This window comes from Pinus tabuliformis, chromosome 5_1 (genome assembly GCF_031772625.1).
Source record: "Pinus tabuliformis cultivar Carrire ecotype Pingquan chromosome 5_1, CPIR1, whole genome shotgun sequence".
NCBI lineage: Eukaryota > Viridiplantae > Streptophyta > Pinopsida > Pinales > Pinaceae > Pinus > Pinus tabuliformis.
The window spans coordinates 658,353,461-658,375,278 of NC_142305.1; the positions used below are offsets into that span (position 1 = coordinate 658,353,461).

Sequence of the window (21,818 nt, forward strand, 5' to 3'; positions counted from 1 at the left end):
GCGGAAAAAGTATTTCCAGATAATGGATCAGAGTTTAAGACAGTTGCAAAAAGGAAACATAGAGTTAAGTCAACAATAAAATTATCGCGGTGTCGGACCAACAATGTAGCTAATAGGGAACGAATAAAATGGGAAGGGTGGTTCAGGAGCAGTGCACAAATTGACAGAGACTCCCGTCAGACTTGTGTAGAGTTTTAGAGTAGAGATGATAGATACAGGAAATAGATGGAGCAATGGCAGAGCACTTAGGTGCAGTTCTGACAGACAAAACTGACATGGAGAGAAGGGCCACAAAACAAGTGGCTCGAATTGGGGCAATCCAGAATTCACTCACTCTGATATCTTGTCAAACCCACACACATAGAATGTAAACATTTATAAATTATAGAATATTGAATTACATATATTATTGACATGATATACATTTATAGTACATTGATGTGATGCTTGAATTCATATTCCAAGTGGTCTCTTGCACTCCACATTCCACACCAACTCATAGAAGATAAGCTATCCAACGAAGATGAGATGTCCAACAATATCATAGGTTGAAAAAAATAGCAAAAACAATAAAGGGTGGAAAGATATACATATAGGGTTGTTATTTCAGCATGTGAGTTAACTAAAGTGGATTTGCCTTTAGTTTTCTATAATTTCCCCATATTTTTTTCGGATAAATTTGCCATCCCCAACAGTTTTATTTTTGGATTTTAGTTTAATGTGGCTCATTAGCGATAACTGACCCTGAGGTCTTCATTTAGCAGATGGATAGGGTCTCAACATTGGTAGATGTTGCTGATTACTTGGAGGAGATTCCACAACTTATTAATAATCTCTATACCGAGCTAGTGTCTGTCTTCTTCAACTTAATTTCCTTGTACCCACACTACCCGGAATGAACCAAAATTAACTAGGTTTGTTGCTTAATCCAGAATTAAAGTCAGCCAGGCAAAGACTACCACCACGCTGATTCCATCGAGTGAAAAAGGAAGGAAATTATCTACAAGTGACACATAAGGCTTGTAATGGCATCATGTGACATGTACAGTGAGTCGAGGCGGTGCACTTGGAATCTGCAAGTTGAACAGAAAATACCAAAATACATCAGAAAATAACAAAAATGAGAGCAATTAGGCACCGCATCTACCAGAAAGGCTTCTTTCATTAATTGACATACAGCTGCCTATGATCGTCTTTCCTGATCTAGAACTATAAAGCCGGCCTCCAATTCGTCTCCAGGAATGTCATATGCAGAAGGTTTTTGGGTTATGGCATATTCTTGTGCAAATATGTGTCAGAGTGAAGATAATACGAACGGAAAGGTTGCGTTTCTCCTATCATTCAAGGCCGATATTCATCTATCTGAGACAAAATTCTTGCTTCAACTTTGTAGCCTCCCAGCGAGGGTTTCATTAATTGGCGCATATACAAGGCGGAAGGTGAAATGACAATAAAATCCCCCACATTGCTCACCGTCCATTAAGTCCACATTCATCTAGTTTGGAATCGGTTTTCGCTCCCTTCGGTCAATATTTCTGTTTTTGTTTTCCACAATGAAATCTCACAGTAAATGAATATTTTCTTTGTTTCCGAGCTTTAGTGAATCTGTTATGATCTCTCTTAATCAAAACTCATCAGATTCTTGCATATTCATTTTTCTCGGCTTCTTCTGTCTAGAATTTTATGGGTCCTCTTTTGTTTATAGCAGAGAGTGCCACATGTTCTATCCAATCTCCTTGTGTACACAAGTTTCAAGGGTTCTCTATAATCATGGCTCAATTTTAGATTGTCTGTAATCCTTTTAGGTATGAATGCAATCGTTGCTGATTGGCTGAGAAAGAGAACCTCTTCTGATATCTTGTGTCTGAAAATGCAGTTGGATGTGAGGACAAGAGAAGGGAAGGCGCTAAACATCCACATGTTCTGTTCTAGAAGCCCGGGTTACTCCTATGCACAATCAGTGGTCTGGATGGACTTGGTCTTGGGCTTAAGCAAGCAGGCGTAAGCTGCCTTAATGGATTTGCACTAAATGTATTTCAGGCAGAGGTACTGAAATATTTCAATTGAATATGCAGTACGCTTGACTAGCTAACGCTCTAACTCTGTTGTTTTCGACAATTTGTCAGCAATCCAAATGGGGCGATGTTACAGCCGGGCAGATCAAAGCCTTGTTCTTGGATACTGAAGGATATCACAGCGGACTGTAGCTAATGTGACTAGCTGCGCTTGTTCAGCCTCCTCTTCTGGTGAAAAGAAAAATATTATTTCAGTCATATTTCAGATCATAATCCGTGGGATTCCCATGGTGGTAGCATTTTCTGCGAATGCTTTCTGCTATACAAGATGCCAAGAACGTTATATTTTCATTAGATATTCACATTCAAATTGTTGAGAATATGTTAGTAAAGTCATGTGATTGCATGTTACGCTCCAATTAGTAATCTTCCGTCAGTGATGTGAAGGCCAGGATTTTGTCGAGAGTATAGTTTATTTCATAGAATCAGGGTGAGAGTTTGTTTGATAGAGTTGTTCTTTGGTGGTAGCTACTCCACGAGATATCTCGTTGTACATGCCCGGAAATTTCATGGTAGAGGACAGTGTACCCGTGAGTATTATCGTTCACGGGTAAGATTCTTTAATAGGATTTTAGAATATAATGGCTGTTACTTGTCATGATTGTCTTCGAGTAAAATTTAATTATTGCGCAAAGAAAATATAAAGTTCAAATGCTTTAGGGGCATCCCGCGAGACATCCCGCGATTCAAATGGATTTTTGTGTCCGTCATGCTCTTAATTCAGGAGGTTAGGACAAGCGGATGAGTCTGCAAGCGTTAAGCATCATTGTGCACCATTGATATATAACCAAATATGAAATTAAATTTAGTAAAACATCAACTTTGACATTAACTTTGATTATTTTCACGGTGGATCCCACACAAATCGAGAGCTCATCCACTAATCATGGCCAAAATCAACAAGGGACTCATACATGTTCCCCATGGTTACAATAGGTGCCAAGTGTCATCATCATGCTGCCCTAACCTCGTATGTCCCGACTCCCTCAAAATAGATCGCCGGATGCCAAATGTGATCAATGCCCCTCTCTAAATAGAAGGAATCCGATCAATAATGGTTGCATCTGGGCTGTAAAAAACTCTGATGGGTGCATCTGCTCTTATTTCTTTAGGACTTCATACCATTTCAATTTTAATATATATATATATATATATATATATATATATATATATATATATATATATATCACATCCAAATGGAAGCATGATCTTCTAATGTTCAGTGAGAATGACGACGTGAATCGTTATGTCATATTTAAAATTTTTATATGTAAAAACCAATCAACCCATATATATTTAATTAATCTAATCTTATCAATGGTTTCATTATGTCCATGGGCAACATGCAATACATTCAGTGTTACGAGAAGTGACATTCGTTTATCAATACTGATTCAACTTGACATGTCAATGTTCTTTAAATAAAAATGACATACAAACTAATTTATAAATCATCTGAGAGTTATGAATTAAGAATATAGCATTATATAATTTAAGAATGCGGGCGATATTGAGAATGATGACGAGGATTCATTGGTATCATAATTGATTTATGAAATTTTAATTAAGTATAAGATTATGTGATTTTTTTATACGTCTATTTTTACTGAGGAAGAGGAAGAGGAAGAGGAAGAGGAAGAGGAAGAGGATGAGGATGAGGATGAGGATGAGGATGGTGATGGTGATGGTGATGGTGATGGTGATGGTGATCAAGAAGAATAGTAGTATTAATTAAAATTAATTTCATAATTTTATGAAAAATAGAGGAGACTTTTTTTTATAATTTTATTTTCATATTTTGAAATTATTAAAAGAGATCTCCAAAATCATGATAATTTTGATCAAATGTTTTAAAAATGTGACCTAATTCAGTATATGTACGAAACTTTTAGAGCAAGTGTTTATCATTTTTAAACATCTTATTTTCATAAAAATGAAATACTCTTTCATTCCAAATGGTTTTCGGAACATTAACCACTTAGTTTCTGTAACGTTTGAAAGTTTGTTCTTATTTTAATAGTGTTGTTTTTCATCTTTGCAGTAGTCAAAATCAAGAGACAATTTTGATGTTCTAGATTAGTTTTGAAGACCTCCTTCCACTATCTTAATTTTCCTTTTTTCATTATTTGTTTACAGTAAAATAGATTCTCCTTAAGTTAACAATAGTAATATTTTTGTTCCTATTAATTTTGCTAGATAACTTCTTATCTTGTGATTTTGTTTGAAGTTTCAAGGAAATTTCGGTAAGCTCTTATCATCAATATTTTTTATCTTGTTCTTGTATGATAAGTATTTAATCATATTGGTTCTCTCAATCGTGAAGAGACTCACTTCTATGAAGTGGATACCGTATGGTGTATTACATTTATTTTCGATATTATTAGAGATGAAATTATTTTTAGATTTCCTCTATCATTCTCTAGGATTCTCTATAGGTATCTCATCCCAAAACTTCACATCCATGTAATATAATAACAATCGTTTTTTCCTTATATCAAAAAATCAACTAATTTACAATTATTTTCAATCATACAATAAGCTTTGCGACCCTCATTTATTCTTTTCTCAATGCTATAGATCTATTTAACCTTGTGAAGAAAATAAATTATAACATATTTTATGAAGGAAATTTCTCGTAGTTATTGTTGTCATCTACAAAATCATCATAGATGATTACTTTGCATTTGGTTTCAAAGTGGCATGTAGTTTGATTTCTAAATTAACAATATTACACCAAAATTTCTTGAGGTTTCTTAATTTTGTTATGAAGGTCATGGGAATCAGTTTCATAAGGACAATATCATCACAATAAGAAGAAGGATGACTTCAAAACAAGTGAGTGTAAAAAGCAGGAAAGCCTACATCTTCCAAACAATCATCTAAATTTTTAATACATGTGCGAAAAAATATAGGGGATAAGGGACAACCTTGCTTAATTTCAATATTATAATTATTTATTTTGACCTATCCTTAGGGTTCATAAACTTCGAAATAATGTTCTCTTACAAACTTATGACAACAAATTTCAATTCAAAAGGAACATTTACCTTTTCTAACCTATTTGAAACGTTAGTCATGGGTACCACATCAAAATATTTTCTAAATTTAGTGAAATATCAATGAAAACTAGTTTTATTAATTCAACGCTACCCTAGAATGATCCTAAGCATAAGTAGCTTGTCTATAATTTTCGTGATTTTCCTATAGATTTTTAGCCATATGCTAATATTATTTTCCAAAATACTTTTATATTGATTGGTAAAAATGTGGCTAATCATAAGATTTAAATTTTCTTTCCTTCAATTTTCTGAACTTTCCCTTTTGTGCATCCATTAACCCCAAAACTTATGTCTTCTATAGAAAATATTACATTCTTTTTAGAAATTTTTGAAATATTATCCACAATAATAAAATATTTGTAAATATTTTACAGTTAGGAATTCTAAATGATTAACGAACTCATATTGTTTATTCAATTTTATAAGACGAAATTTTCCTCTAAAATTATGTAGGGTCTAGCTAAAATAAGTTGCAAATGATTACGTTATGTTGTTCATCCTTTTCTCTTTTAATTGATCATTTCTATATATTTATCTTAGCATAGTTTACTATCTCAATACAATTCTACTATGAACTTTTCTATGAAATTTACTCTTTGCATCATTCCACGGGTTGTATATAATATTTTTCATTTTGGGCAACACCTTGGTAGAGAAGTTGTTAGTGGATGTAGAGAGGGTTTACATTTTTATTATATTATAAGGGATTGGTTCATTATTTAGCTTTTTTTTTTAAATATCAACTTTATTTTCATAAAAAAGAATGTGTCATTGCACTTCTCCACAAAAAATTAGATTTAGTGCTAAAGGTTTATTATGACACTAATTCTCACAGTTGGTCAATATTTAAGATTTTATGGCTTGTTTTTGTATGGGATATATGATACCTCATACTCCATGAAATTTGAATCAAACCCAAGGTTTTGATATTTTTGTCTATAATTTTCTCTAGTTCATTACACGATACAAAACTTCTATATATTAAGAAACACTTAGAACTACATAGCTTTGTTCACTCAATACGATATAGATTCTTGGTCTTGTGTTCATAATTTATTTTTGTATACATTAGATAAAAGTTCTCACATATAAATAGGCATAGACTATATCGTGGTTACTTTTATTTCCATCATTAAAGTTTCCTAGAAGACAATACTAACTTTATTTCATAGACTACTAATATTATGTACTTAATATTGAAGGGATAACAATTATTTTTTAGATTGGTTTCCTTATAAAGATAGAATTATATGCACAAAATAATATATATATATATATATATATATATATTTTTAACATCAATATTCGAATTTGAAGAGAATAATAACTTTACTTTATAGACTAATATTATGTACTTCATGTACTTAATATTTAATATTGAAGGGACAATTATTTTTTAGATTGTTTTCCTTATAAAGGTAGAAATAATATGCACAAAATAATATATTTCTATATATATCTTCTTAATATTAATATTTGAATTTGAATGTGATGATAAGTTTTTACTTTTATATAACAATATGTTTCTCCAATGTCTTAATGACAGAATTTCAGATTCCCTGCTAACCATAATACAAATTTGTCTATGTTAGGAATTTTAGATTCTTCACTTTATAGAACAATAAATATAATATCAATTTTATTGAGGATCAAGCATAGAATTGGCTCGTATCTCTATGGAAAATCATGATAGTTCCAAGAGATGGGATAAGTGTCTAAAATTCCTATTTATTATAATATTTTTGGTTCTTTTCCCTAATAATATCATTTATAACACTAATTATTTCTCATTTCCCTCCTTCCTATCCTCTCTTAATGTTTGAACATCCTTCCTTAATGTAATCATCTTCGTCATTTTAGATGAGATCTTTAGTTACAAATATTTAAAAGTAGGGATTTGGTAATGCAACATATTAGATCTTGTTTTTAGGATTAACTAATTGCATAGAGTAAGTGAATAAACTATGACCATATCCATGAGTGTTAGTATCAGTAGAGAAAACTTCTTATGATTTTGAATAGTCCACATAACACTCATTACATCGGGTAATGCTAATAGGGGTGAAAATTTTGGATTGATACTAGCAAAATAAATCACATAACATCAATCACCACTTCTAAGGCTTGTACTCGATAACCGGAAATTATTGCCAGGTTACCCATCCCAAAAATCCTTTGGCTCAACACACTTATCTGCCGAGTTTCCACACAATCAATTCTACTTATCTTGCTACCCAATTTGAAAAATCTTAGTAGGTATTGTATCATATGAACGATTTAATTAGAGTTTCTTTCACTCTTTTAATTTAAGTATGGGGCTTTCATATTGAGACATATTAGATACCTTTTTTAGGATTAACTAATTATGTAGAGAAATTCATTAAATTGCGAAAGTTTCCATGGGTTTTAGTCTTAAGTTACCAAACCTCTCATGATTTTGGATAGTGCATATAACGCTCATTCCACTAGATTATGCTCATAGGGTTGAAGAAGTGGGATTGATACTAGTGAAACAAATTGCACAACATCAATCATCACCTTTTGGAATTACACCTTGCAATTGATTTTTCCAGGGAGGTCACCACTCCCCAGGCTTATCTATCTCAAGCATGCTTAATTATGTAGTTTTCCCCACAATAAATCCCACTTTGCTTGCTACCCCATTCGTAAATCCTTCACAGATATTGTACAATATAAGAAATTCATTTGGAGCTTGCTTCACTCATTTTATTTAAGAATGGGGCTTTCAAAGTGGAACATATTATACATGTTTTTCGATATTAACTAACTAACTATGTATAGTTAGTCATTAAAATATGACCATATTAATGAGTGCTAGTCGCAACTGACGAAACTTCTCATGATTTTGAGTATTCCACATAACGCTCATTACATTTAGTCATGATCATAGGGGTGGAGAAGTGAGATTGGTACTAGAAAAATATATCACCCAACTTCAATCATCACCCAGGCTTGCAGCCGATAACCACAACTTCCATAAAGGTCACCCATTCCAAAATTCATATGGCTCTAGTGCGCTTAATTGTGGATTTTTCCCAACATTCAAGACCCCTTATCTTGCTACCCATTTTCAAAACCTTAGCAAGTATTGTATCATCTTAACTATTCATTTAGATTTTCTTTCACTCTTTTCATTTAAGCACAGGACTTTCACAATGCAACATATTAGATACAATTTTCGTGATTAATTAACTATTAATTTATAAATATTGTTAACATTTTATTTTTAAACTTTTATATACTATACCATATTTATAGTCATGGAATATTATCTTATCATTGAGTTCAATAATTTTCACTAAAATCTTGATATGTCGATAACTTGTTTCAATTTATTATTTATTTGTAAGTCTTTCCTTAAGTATTGGCAATGTTGTCTTCATATTTTTTGTCTATAAAAATAAAAATTATGAGTTTCAAATATCTTATGTTACACTCATGGTCTAACACAATGAGCTTGTTTATTTCCTTTTTCATACGTTTCATATAAAACTTATATTCCAAACTATCCAAAGTTTAATTGTTAAATAGTTTACCTTCTAAATCATTAATTATGATTTTCTTCGAACCCCTCCCCCCCTTTTTTTCCTTCGCTTTGATTTCTTATTTCGTGTAATCTGACCTTATTTTTTCATAACTAAATCTCCAACCCTGATATTCTGTTATCTATGTATTTCCAAGGTCACCTTTTAACTATCCAAATTTATTAGAAAGCATTTCTTTTCGTTTTATTTAATTTTTGGTTTCTCTCAAAACGGGGTTTGATGCTACCCCAAATTATGAAAATAAAGGTCAAATATACTTCACTATAGCATAAATCAAAGATCCGCTTCCAAGGTCATTCCACCTCCGCCCTAAATCCGTGGAAAATCATTGTAGGCCTAATTAGGTGAAGATCTATTGCTTCGACGTAGTAATCTATAAAATTGCGTTGATTTTTGTATTTGCTTGAATATATTGTAACTTTGCCTACCAGTGAAACTACTCAACAACTGAATAGAATTGCTCACATATGCAAGTCTTCTTAAACATCTTTAGTGATAGGTGAACGCCTTAGAAGCTGGCGGATATACCTAGATCAAATTTGCTTCATAATTATATTTTTGGAATGTGTTCGTGCTCAATGTCTCCATGTGTTAAAAATCCTCTATTTACATCCTTTTTATGGGGATGTTAAATCATTTGTGGGTTTCGGAGCTTCACAAAATATTGAAGCACTAAAATTTTGAGTTACATAGGTTTATAGGGCGTGAATAAAACCCTGCATAATGCATCGTGAAGTATAAATAAAGTATAATTTTGATGTGTTATATTGGACTAACCGATTGTACGATGTATTATTAATGTTATACGCTTTCTCCATAAAATAAATTAAAGAATGTTTAATGTTTTATTTCATTATAATGAAGGACTAGATTTATCTATGATTTTAAAATACATAAAAAATACTTACAATAGCTACCATCAAAATATTTATCAATGAAATGCTGTATATATTTCGATCAAAACTTAGGAATCAATTTGTAAGAAAAAAATCAACGTGGGATCCTTTTTCTTCTCTGAGATATGCATACACCTGGGTCCTGGTTCATACATTCTATGATGAAATATTATTCACTATATTCCTATATGCGTTGTATTTTTTATTTATTATAATTTTTCATCTCCTAATTTAGAATAATGAAATACTTTTTTAAGATGGGTTTATAAAGAAAAAAAAAATTATATATATATATATATATATATATATATATATATATATATATTATTTTTTGGGTTTTTTGTCAATAAATTAAGTAGAATATATTAATTTAATATTTAACAAGGAAAAAAATTGATGATATGATTTATTTTTATGCAAGTTATAAGATATTGTATGTGATTAAAATTTAAATGTTAAAATTTTTAGTTTATATATTTTTTAATTAATTAAAAAACATTATAAAAATATTAATAATCTAATTCAGTCAGTATGTTGTTGTGATAAGTTGTTGATATTACAAATTAGTATAAAAGGGATAGGGTAAACATATTTTGTTGTTATTGTCAACCACAAATAAAATAGTTGGATGTCCATGTAAGATAAAGCAAACCACAAATAATATAGTTTGATATTAATTTAAAAAAAATAGAGTAATTGGAAATAAAAAGAAACTTTGTATTTTCACTTTTGGCTATGTGAGTAAGATATATATTTCTTTTAAAAATATTTGAATACAAATTTAGATAAATATTATGGATATCCACTTTAATTATATACATATATAGATATAGATATAATAAAAACAGTTGGTAAAGTAAAAAATAATAAGAGACACTGGTACACTGCATTTAATTTTTAATATAAAATTAATATGTAACATTTAAAAGTTATTTTAATAATAAAAGATTCAATGTGAATAATAAATAAAATATTTTAATATACAAAATAAATCAATAACCACAACATATTTTAATACAAACAATGTGATTTATAAATGACATATTTCAATGTCAACAATATATATAATATGCTATTGAAATATGTGTGTATGATAAAAATAATTTCAAAAGATATATTCATATGGTTAAAAATTTAACATAGTCTCACTATTCTATATTTTGGTCATTTTTCATATGTGTATATAAAAAAAGTTAAGACCAATATAGAGTCGTTATAATCACACAACTAACTAGAACTTAGAGGAATCAAATATCTTTAAGTGTAATTTTTATTTTTTTATTTTTTTAATCTAATTTTTCGACAGAAAAAGAGGTTTGTACGTCAAAAAATTTGATCTCTCTAAGTGCTTTCTAGATCTATGATTAAGAAGGATCTATAGTAATTTACAATAGATTTTAAATATATAATGTTCCTCAATTTATTTTACCGAGCATAATGCATGTGCATGTCTCACTTTTTGATGGGTTTGATCCAGAGAGGCCATATGCATGCTTGGTAAATTTAGGGAAAGACATCTATCATATTGAATTATAAGAAATTCTAAATTATTAAAATTAATTTTATTTTTAAAATTATATATGTGTGTTGGGGATAGGGGGTTTATAGGGGCTTATAAGTGTTTGAGTTTAGATTTGTTATAGTTTTTTATTTAATGTATCTTTTTTAATCTACGTTTTGTTTTTCTATTCCCAAAAAATTATATTTATATCAATGCTTTTGTCACATGTCATTAGGGATGGGATGATAATAGTTAAATTAAAAGAAGTAGAAGGAGTAACTTTAAAAAAAATGGTTTAACTTAATGGTGGTTCATCTTGAAATATTTATTTGAATATATCTTTTATGTTTATGGGGATGTGAAATGTAGAGAGGGAGACATAGGAAGGGGAGAGAGGAAAAGTTATACGGAAAATGGGAGAGAGGGGTGGGGGAGAGAGATGTGGAAAGGAGGAGAGAGTGAGAGAGAGATATGGAAGAACATGGAAATTGGGGGAGAGAGAAAGGGATAGTTAAAGGGGTAGAGAATGTGAGGGTGGGGAGAGACGAAAACTTATACAGAAAATGAGAGAGTGTGGTGGGGGAGAGAGATGTTGAAAAGTGGAGAGAGTGTAAGAGATAGATGAAAGAATATGGAAATGGGAGGAGAGAGAGAGGGATATTTAAAGGGGGGTAGATAATGTGAGGGTGGGGATATATACGGGGAGGGAGAGAATGTTGTGGGAAATGAGAAAGGAAAATGGGAGAAAGGGTGGTGAGAGAGAGAGTGTGTGATGGGGAAAGGAGAAGAGGGAGAGCAATGAATAGGGAAAGAGGCAGAGGGAAAGAGGGAGAGGGAAAGAGGGAGAGATGAAAAATGAGGTATGGGAATAAGGAAAATGATAGAAAGGGAAGGGGAATGGGGTAGAGACAATGGGGATTGGAGAAATACAAAGAGAGAGATATAGGAGGAAAAAATAGGGGAAAGAGTTGGAATGGACAAAGTGTAGGTGGGAGGGTGAAGAGATGAGGTTGTCAAAGATAGAGTGGGAGAGACATCGAGAGAGATGAGGAAAAGAAGGTATTGGGGAAAATAGGGGAACGGAGAAAGAGATAGACTAAGATATAAGAAGAGGGGAAGAGATGGAAAGGGGTGAATGTAGAGGCAAACTTAGGGAGAGAAAAGGTTATATATGATGTGATGTCCCTGGTAAATTTATCATTATGAATTTTATGTTGAACATGTCAAATAAATTTAAGTGGTACAAGTAAATATTATGACAATGTAAATATTCATTTTGATTAATTAAAAAAACAGTCTTATGTATTATTATTCTTGAAAATATATTAAGCATTATCATGTGAAAGATTAGACTCTTAACTCTGAGGGAAATAGTTGGAACTAGTTATGTCCAAGAAAGGGGAAAAACAAAAGAAGAAAAATCATCCTTTTTTTCCATACAATAGGAATTATTGGCTAAGTGTACCACCAACTGAATGCATGAATAGAGATAAATGTCGTGGGTGGAAGTTGATTTACAAAGGAATACAATAGATACATGTATTCACATTAAAAGCAAGGGACAATGGGAGAAAATATTGGACCTAAATCCAGAAATTAGTACGATGTTGCTAAGTGCTAAGGAGTTATGATTTGAGAAATAACTATTGAACTATTGTCCTCTTGATGGGCCCCAAAATTGTCTATTTTATTAAGCCCATTTAATTATTTATAGACTCTTAAAACATGTATTTGGCCCCCTTACTTGAACATCATAGAGTTAATTTGTTGTATTAATGGGTCCTTAGGAATTTGGTTTATCATTGCCTATTATGTGCTTAATGTTATTATTTTTTGTAGAATATTGGGTAGATTATGAATATTTGGAGGATGACATAATATAGGGACTTTATACCTTCTACAGGGGGACCAAGATTGTATAATAAATAAATAGGGTATTATTAAATTATTACACATACTATGGAGCTCCAGTGATTGAGAAAATTTGGGAAGGTGTTCCCCATTATTTAATGCAAATTCCTAGTGTTGGGAACTAGATCCACATTTTGAGGGATTTTGGAGGGGAAAGTTGCCTCCTTTCATGGAGAATGAGTCCTCATCACTTTGTATAAGTACAAATTACAATTTTCATTCACGGAATGTATTTATTAGTCTCCTTGTGGAGAAAACCTGTTATTCAATAGCTCCACTTTCATTTCTAGTAGGGATGTACTCGGATTGATTCAAATAATGAAGTTTGGTGCCATTATTAGTTTCTAAAGCTTGGATTCCTTCATAGGAATTTGAGTTTCCTTAGGCTTGGCCATACAAAGAGCCTGAGAGCCCTCTTATATAATTTCTTTGTTTCCCTTGAATGTGTCCCTCACTTGCATCTCTTATTTATGCATTTATTATTCATGCTTCTTTTGTTGCAGGTCATATTTCTTAAATGATTGATGTGAGTTATTTTGGAGCTTACTTAGAGATTAAAAATCATGATGCATCCTTATAATAGCTTTGAAAAGTCATATTCATCATCGAGCTACTTGGATTGGTTAGCTACTTCACAAATCTAGAATTTGTGAAAGTCCCTTGTAGAAAAATAGTAGAAATTTTCTCCTATTTTTAGAACATGTTAATGAGAATAATTTGAGTTTATTACACTTTTATTGGGTCATAAAAACATTCAAGTTAATAAAAAATTTAACCCATATAATTTTCACTTCATTATGTTAGGAAATTGGTAGGCTAAGTAACTCACTAATTCTTGAATTTCCAGTCTTTATAGTAGTAATTTTCTACTATCTTTTAGCACATGTTATTAGGGGTATTTTGGAGTGATTCCACTTGGAACAAAGTCCTAGGAAATCCTACTTAATCTACCTTGAACGAAATGATTGAATAATTATTTCATGATTAGATTTTGTTTTGTACACCTTAAGCTAGGGTTTCCATTCCAAACATTGATATTTGTATTACATAGATTAAGTTTCCTTTTGATGCACCAGTTAGATTTTTCAAATAGAATATGATTTGCATTCATGAAAGTAGGTTAACCTTTATATTTATGTAAAGTAGAGTAACATTTCCATTCCTTTAAATAGATAAGCATTTCCATCTCTGAACTAGTTTAGGTTAGATTTTACGACATTCACTTCATTGCATCACATCAATGAAACAAGGACACAATGAATGCAACACATATAGTGTCAACACCTCGTAAGTTTCTATGAATCATGATTTGATAATTTAAGTTGGTAGCCTTCGAAGTTGCAACATTCTTGTTGCAATATTGGGGCTCATCATATTTTTGTGTTGTTTTCGAGGAGTTGTCAAAGTATGCATTGTTTCCTTCCCTATTTGATCCATTTTTTCAAACACAAAAAATTGTGTTAGACATCTTTCATTCCAAAAAATAGAAAATTGCACTAGATTAGCATTTTCATTAAAAAAAAACCATAAAAACAAAAAAAAAATCTTCAAAACCACAACGCCCCACTTGATCATGTGGTGTAGTAAGAACCACATCGCCATCCACTCTTATAGGTAGAAGAAGAAAAGGTGGTAGAGAAGGCAAAAGAAATGGATGGAGATGATGGAAATGAAGAAGATCCTCTGGGATTTCCCATTCGAGATACTGATATCATTGTTCATATGAATAACATTCATACATCCTTCCTTCCCAACTTTCATGGTATGAGGTTGGACAATACATAAACCTTTTTCTTTGAATTTGAAATCCTTTGTAGATCTTATGGATACTTACTAAACACTCAAAAATTGATATTATTTCCAGAAACATTGAATGTTAGAGCTCTTAAATGGTTCATGATTTTAGGTACTAATTCAATAAGATCATGGAATGATATGCCAAATATATTTCTAGAAAAATATAAAGATCATGATCTTAAACAATAAATCTTTAGAATGACTCAAAAAAAAGATGAGAGCCATGAGGATCTAATCAAGAGATTTATGTATAATGTTAAGAGGGAAAAAATATATCATCTAGGATTTGAAACTCTTAAAACCCTCTTAATTATAGAAATTAGGGATGAGTGGATTGATATCCTTGATTTCATGAGTAGAGGTGATGTATACTAATTATCATTTGAAGAAATTTGTGAAACATGCAAGAGCATATCGAGAGGAAGGGAAAGAGTAAGTAAATCAACATCAAGATTGTTAAGTCAAGTTGAACTTGGAAATTTTCTTGATAGATTTAGAAAATAAATACATAGCAATCTAAGTGAACAAGTAGAAATGTCAAGAATGCAAAATGAGCGAAAATATTTTTATTGATATTTGTGTTATCCATGCAGAATCACATGCTAAAAAATATTTCCCATCATTAGCAAGGTTGAAGGAAGTTTACCAAGAGGACAATGGAGCAAGTCAATCACTGAAGAAGCTATCTTATGTAGCTCCAAGAATACCATGACATCCTATTCAACCTGCTATGATGCAAGAAACTAATTCACAATTTCAAGGTTATGCACATCCATATCAAAAAAATTAGAACACACATTTTCCTTGGAAACCTTGGTCATCTCAACCCCGAAACCAATCTCGGAAACAAGGTTGGAAAGGACCTTATGGGATAAATCCACCATATTTTCCTCAATATCCTCCATACCCAACTCCATGCTATCTATATCATCCACCTCCATCACAACCACAACCCCAAGCACATCCATCTCAAATTTCCACTCCCACTCAACTACCTCTACAAACATTTTCAAACCCAAACAATCTAGTGAATGAACCCACTTATAATATTTTCAAGTTAAAATGATTCAAAACAAATCCTCTTGTTCTGAATGGTAATCACCTTACATCGATAAGTGTATTGAAAAAAAGAGATTACCTTCATGGCATTAAAGGACAACAAAAAAAAATAAAAATAAATGAGAAGACCAAAGCATCATGGGGTTACACTTGATGGAGAGAAGACATATGCATCAAATATTACAAAAGTTCTATCATGTTTACAGTCATATCCCCCATTGTTATTAGGAAATCTAGTGTCCACTCGGAGCTGCTAGTCCCACTAAGACTGGTAGCTATCTTAGAAACAAACAAACTAAAAATACTTTCGTTTTCCTTTATGAGAAGTAGATAAGAGTGGAATGAAGGACACCAACCTCAGTCTTGCACTTGGTTCCTTGCTCGGTTCCTCTCCCTTCTGATAGATCCTTGCCTTCTCTCCTTTCGTCTACCCGGCTTCAAAGAGTACCTGTGGAATCAAAGCAGCATAATACTATCGAAGAACAAAGATCTACAATCATAAAAATTATAGGACCAAATGTATATTGACCACACAAATGCATATATCATCAAACATACAAGAATATGGAGGAAAACTTGAATAGCTTTATTAATATCAAGAATAGAAAAGACGATTACAACCAATTGTTCTAACCCAGCATCATCCTCCAGCATGAAATCCCCTCTTTCACCTCAAGAAAAGCTTAGATCACCCAACACTATGATATTCCAACAAGAAACCAACAACACTTCCTTACAAGATCCAAAATTCCAGCCTTTGGATCTCTGAGATGAGGGATCCATATATAGATGATTGAAGGGGGTTGAGTCAGCTTTTGGGATTTTGATTAGTGTCCTCCCTTTGATAGTTCTTGATTCCACTTTGAGATTGATGATCTCTTACTCATCCCTGGGCAAATTCACAGAGGCAAGTGTCATAGGAGAAGTTTCTGGAAGATTCTGTGATCATCCACCTCACAAACTATCTCTGCCATTTGTCCACTCTCGCCCATCGCACCCTACAGAAAGGCTTTTCAGTATGCATCGCACCCTTTACACTGGGCAGGTGGGATGCATCACACCCTTAGCACTGAGCAACCTGTATGGTCCAATTTTGACCAGTTCTGAGCAGTTTCCTATGGAGAACTTCTGGGAGATGATGTAATCAGCTGAGCTTGTTCTTTTAGGGTACGGAACAACACTTTTAGGGACTTAGGAGCCCTTTTTCTATGGACATGTTTGATTGAGGTTGCAGTGCCCAAAAATGTCTATAACAGTTGCCCCCTAAAGCATGAGGTTGTTAATCTTTTGATGTCGGGTGAAATGCTTTATCATGAGGATCCAAAGTTTTTTCAAGCTGGAAGGCGACCTGTAATAAGATACATTACAATACATTATCTTCAGAATATTTTTCATGATCTAGCTGAGGTGGGCATTCCCATGCTCAGCTTTACAAATTCGTTTCCATGTACATAAGACAGACAACCGTCTGTGTTGGATACTGATGATTCTAATAGAGTCATCATCCTTTGATTCAGATGATCATCTGTGCAGCAACAATGTACATTTGATGTCTTTATTTTCCTGAATATATCGCAGCCCGAATGGATGAAACTAGATCCAGGGTCTTCAAACTCGTTCAATCTTCACTCAGAGTACAAGTCGATCCATGTGAAAGATGTTCTGGAGTCGAACATGGAAAGACATCACCTGATTACCAGCCAATGATGTAAGCTGTTAACAGGCACGAGAGGAATCACCGATAATGATGATGACCCTCAAGGTACTACAGTACAATTCGCGTGGTGTGAATAAGTGACTTGGCGTCGAACACCACGCAAAATCTTTCGGTCGAAGGCCATTGATGTAAACCTGTCGCCAGAAGCGAGAAACTTGCCATTGAGGCATGCAAGCTTCAAGGTACTGAAAGGTTTGTTCCTAAGTTTATTTCTTGGATAATGAGCTGATGTCGACAAGAAGCGACCTGCTGTAGGAGGTCCTTAATGAATCCCACATCTACGACATGAAATGGAGTAAATGATTTTGGAGGTGAAAACGATCCGATGATACAGGGTTCAGGGTGGCGGTCATGAAAGAATGGAGCATGAATGTATTGTAGCGGATGAGACACAGGTGAATTCTCTGAGCTACTTCTCTTGAACATACCGGCGACACTGACATGGATTGGTAGCATTAACCCTAAATATGGATGGTGTGATGGACCAATGGTGATATGACCAGTGAACAGAACAACCCAACCCGACTGGGATGCGGAGAGAAAGTGTCATGTTCAAGAGCGACTTGCTACCAATAAAGTTTCATCAAGTTTTTCTTCCCAATTTTTCCCCAGTCATTGTTGACCAGTACCTCTTTATTTTTGTCAAGCTTGAGGAGGATAACATATGCTTGTTCTATAATTTGCCCTTCGGGCAGACCTACCACTATATTTTAATGAGCCTAGTGACAGTGAAACTCGCTCTTGTCTGTATGGACAAGTTTGTCACTATTCGGTTTTAATGAGTTTAACGACAATGATAACTTGGTCCTTTTCAATTTTAGAGAGTCTAAAAGGGATGTAAAGGAAACTCCAATAATCCTTTTTTGTCATATAATCCCTTAAGTCCAAAAAAGTATAAAATAATATGAAAGGGATGAATTTTCAGTAATTTTAACGAGCCGAACAAAACTAGCGCTCGATCTTTTTTGTGTAATAATCCCTTAGGTCCAAAAAGATTAAAATCTAGAGGAGGGATAGCACTTCCAGTATCTTTAAGAAGCTGGAGAGGTCAATTTCTCGACAATCTTTTCATATTTTATGAGTCAGATGAAAAGAGCTTAAAGGAGACTCGTTTTTTGAGGAACGAGTGATAATTTCAGGTAGCAGCTAGTTCCTGGTAAGTTTTGGAATTTTCTAGTCACGGCAATGTCATAAGGATGGTTAACAGGATCACTCTTCCCATTTCTTCCTTAAAAATGGGCAAACAATCAGATGGAGGTGAATGATTGGCTAAAACAGAGTGGACGTGATGATGAGAACATGACCAAGGCTCAAAAGCTGATGATAATGCATTCACAATGGTTATTTACCGAAAATTTGTTCATTTTTTAATGAGCTTAAACTCTGGGGGAACGTTTGATCATTGCTTATGTTTAATTTTTAACGAGCTTGAACTCCACATAAAAACTGCTCATTGTGGGTTTATTTTTTAACGAGCTTGAACCCTGCGGTAACACTGCTCGTGGTGGGTTTATTTTTTAATGAGCTTGAACCCTGCGGTAACACTGCTCATGATAAGTTTGCATGCCCACAACATAATAACACAAATCGAGGTGCATGCCCCCCAAGCTTCATTGCATTCAACACGGTGGTTGGAATGAAGGCTTACCTTCGAGATCTTTGAAAGGCTCGACTTGGATTTTACGAGATCGTAATTAAAGGCTTGATTTGGAAAGGGAGTTGTTTCATTTTTTAATGAGGTTGACACAGGATAGGAACTGTCCTCAGAATCCACCGTATTTACAGTATTTGATAGAAAATAAAAAACTGAAGGATGATTAAGGTTGCTGGAATAATCTTCGTGGTAATTCGGAAGATGGGAACAATGGTGGTAATCTTCCCATGATTCCCCATCAATCATCATTGACTGAACAATTCCTTCGTCTGTAGAATGTGCTTGCGACCAAGGATCTGAAGGGGTGCCATATTCCTTAGACCTATCTATCCAAATGCCTGATGAGAGTTGATTTGGGTTTGCCCCCCAGGCCAAGAAAATTGATTGCTACAATATTTCTAAAATGGCAATGATCCATGCTATCAAAATGTTCAGGAATCCTCTGAATCTAGAAGATACCATATTGTAGGTCCCCACCGTGGCCACTTCTGCCAGATTGTTTGGAGGTAGTAGGGCAAAAGTCCCCATCAATGTAGGGTCTTTTAGTAGACCTACTCCAATATTTTGAAGCGAATGAGGGCTTCCGTGGATCATCGGAATGCTTCCCGTAACTTGTGAACTATTGGGGAGAAATGTTTGTTGGTCGATGATTGTAATTCCTCCTCGAAATGGAAACGCAATCTTCCTGAAGTAGGTCGACACAATGGCTACCATAGCATATATCCAGGTCCTTCCCAGTAGGATGTTATAATCAAGGTTTCCGTCAATTATTTCAACATCTATTTCTACAGTTTTACCCCCCAGTTCGACTTGCAAGTTACCTAAAATCCCATATGGGGTGTACGTTCATCCATCAAATGCTTTAATGTCATCGAAGATCACGAAAAGGGTGGAGATCCTAAAGTTTTCCAGCAACTCATCGACATAAAACATGTAGATGCCCCCTCATCAATAATTGTTCGATGAACAGTTTTGTTGAGGGCTTTCACTTGAATGAGGAAAGCTACTTGAGCTGGTAACTGAGGGTCATATCCTTTGTGATTAAAGGACACAAGATTGGAATCCATTGGGTAAATCCCACCTATCGCTGATAATAAATCCTTCTTTTGAGAGGGGCAATTTTGTAGTACCTCAAGTGTCGACATAGCGGATGGTGATTGGGCTAGATCCTCCACTATATTATAATGTTGTGCTGCTCTGGCATGAGGATTAAATGTTGATTTGTGTACTACTCCCTTTGGTGGCTTTACCATTAGTTCAGGAATGATGGGTGGCACAGCTTCGGTCGAAGTTGTTGTTGAACTACTAGGTTGATCATTGGCCTTGTTGTCCGACATCTGTGGATTCCCATAATCTTTATTCCTTGTTGATATCAAAGCATCATTTTGCTACTTTGAAACCGACAACATTAGCACTTGGGATGGGGAAGTATCGTCACTAGCAACCAGATTTGTTCTTGGATTTGGAAACGGATCAGTCAATACTGCCAAGGTTTTTGAATTCTTGAAGAATTTTCTAAGCTCAGATTTATATGGACACTCTCTTGTCCAATGATCCTCATCACATATTAGGCATGGAAGATTTGGTTTCCTATCTCTAGAAGGGTTTGCAGAAGATTTTTCAGGGGACAACTCTTCCTATTTATTCTTCTTCCCTTTCTTTTCCTTCTTGCCTCCTGGTTGCTTGGTTTCTTTGCCTTTGTCAGTCGATACGGCCTTTACTTCCGAGGTGAGAAGTTCTTCATTTGCATTTTGACCTGAAACTATACGGGGTTTCTTCGACTTAGCCTTTACGGTTTTCGTGCTGGTCGCTCCTATCACGTCGTCCCTGGCATGAGAGTCTTTGTTTGATTTAGGAGATGGAGGAACGGAAAATTCCAGTCTAGGAGCATCAGGGATTTTATCGTAGAGCATGCTAGACTGAGTATAGATTAAGTATAAATATTGCGCACGAGCAATTACTTGATCTTCAGTGATGAATCCTCCCTTTGCCACATCTTCCGTAATAGAAGGTAACAACGACTTAATAAACCATTCGCCAACAACTGATCAGGAACATATGTTTTTACCATTCTACAATGACGTCGCCACTCATGAATATGATCAGATATGTGAGTGGTCGTCGTTTGCTTGAAATTGGTAAGAATATCTATTCCCATTTCGTACCTTATGGGTAACTGAAAATGGGTGAAAAAGGTTGTGGCTAGGGTGGTAAGTTATCAAACGAAGCTTTAGGCAATTCGATATACCATTTTGTTGCCGGACTAGTTAACGTTCGCTGCAAAAGGCGAAGCCTGATCGAATCATCATTTAGAGGGTTAGATGAACACCACAGGTGAAAGGTCATCACATGATTCGATGGGTCTTTACTCGGATTTCCATTAAATTTAGGAATATCTTACGGAAGTTTATGAGGAATCGCTGGCCACTAGGGGGCGTAAGTGATTGGATCGTTTGTTAGCCGGTTTAGATCTAGTAACTCTAAAATTGCCACGAAGGGCAACTGTTGATTCAGGTTCGGTGAAGCATACCCAAGATAAGATGGGATTGCCTGAGAAGTGGGTCTTTGCATACCAGAATAGTG

The 21,818-nt window shown here is 33.9% G+C and overlaps 1 protein-coding gene across 2 annotated transcripts; it reads left to right on the plus strand.

The window, feature by feature from the left end:
• The first annotated feature begins 1,189 nt into the window (after positions 1-1,189).
• On the plus strand, positions 1,190-2,681 carry LOC149166714 (uncharacterized). 2 transcript variants are annotated; one of them, XM_089431393.1, is made up of 3 exons: positions 1,190-1,439; positions 1,877-2,001; positions 2,127-2,681. In XM_089431393.1, the coding sequence occupies exons 1-3, from the start codon at positions 1,242-1,244 to the stop codon at positions 2,209-2,211; spliced, it is 408 nt and encodes a 135-aa protein (XP_089287519.1). In that variant the 5' UTR covers positions 1,190-1,241; the 3' UTR covers positions 2,212-2,681. The 2 variants fall into 2 exon arrangements, with proteins under 2 accessions (XP_089287519.1, XP_089287520.1); XM_089431394.1 differs by having other exon boundaries at positions 1,196-1,439; positions 1,877-2,046; positions 2,127-2,678.
• Positions 2,682-21,818: the final 19,137 nt, after the last annotated feature.

What these genes read in the sequence shown, in the direction of transcription:
- LOC149166714 (XM_089431393.1), top strand. Translation starts at nt 1,242, where the DNA reads ATGTCATATGCAGAAGGTTTTTGGGTTATGGCATATTCTTGTGCAAAT. An exon ending in GCGCATATACAAGGCGGAAG is followed by an intron (nt 1,440 to 1,876) that starts GTGAAATGACAA and finishes CTGAAAATGCAG; the next exon opens with TTGGATGTGAGGACAAGAGA. An exon ending in TTGGGCTTAAGCAAGCAGGC is followed by an intron (nt 2,002 to 2,126) that starts GTAAGCTGCCTT and finishes ACAATTTGTCAG; the next exon opens with CAATCCAAATGGGGCGATGT.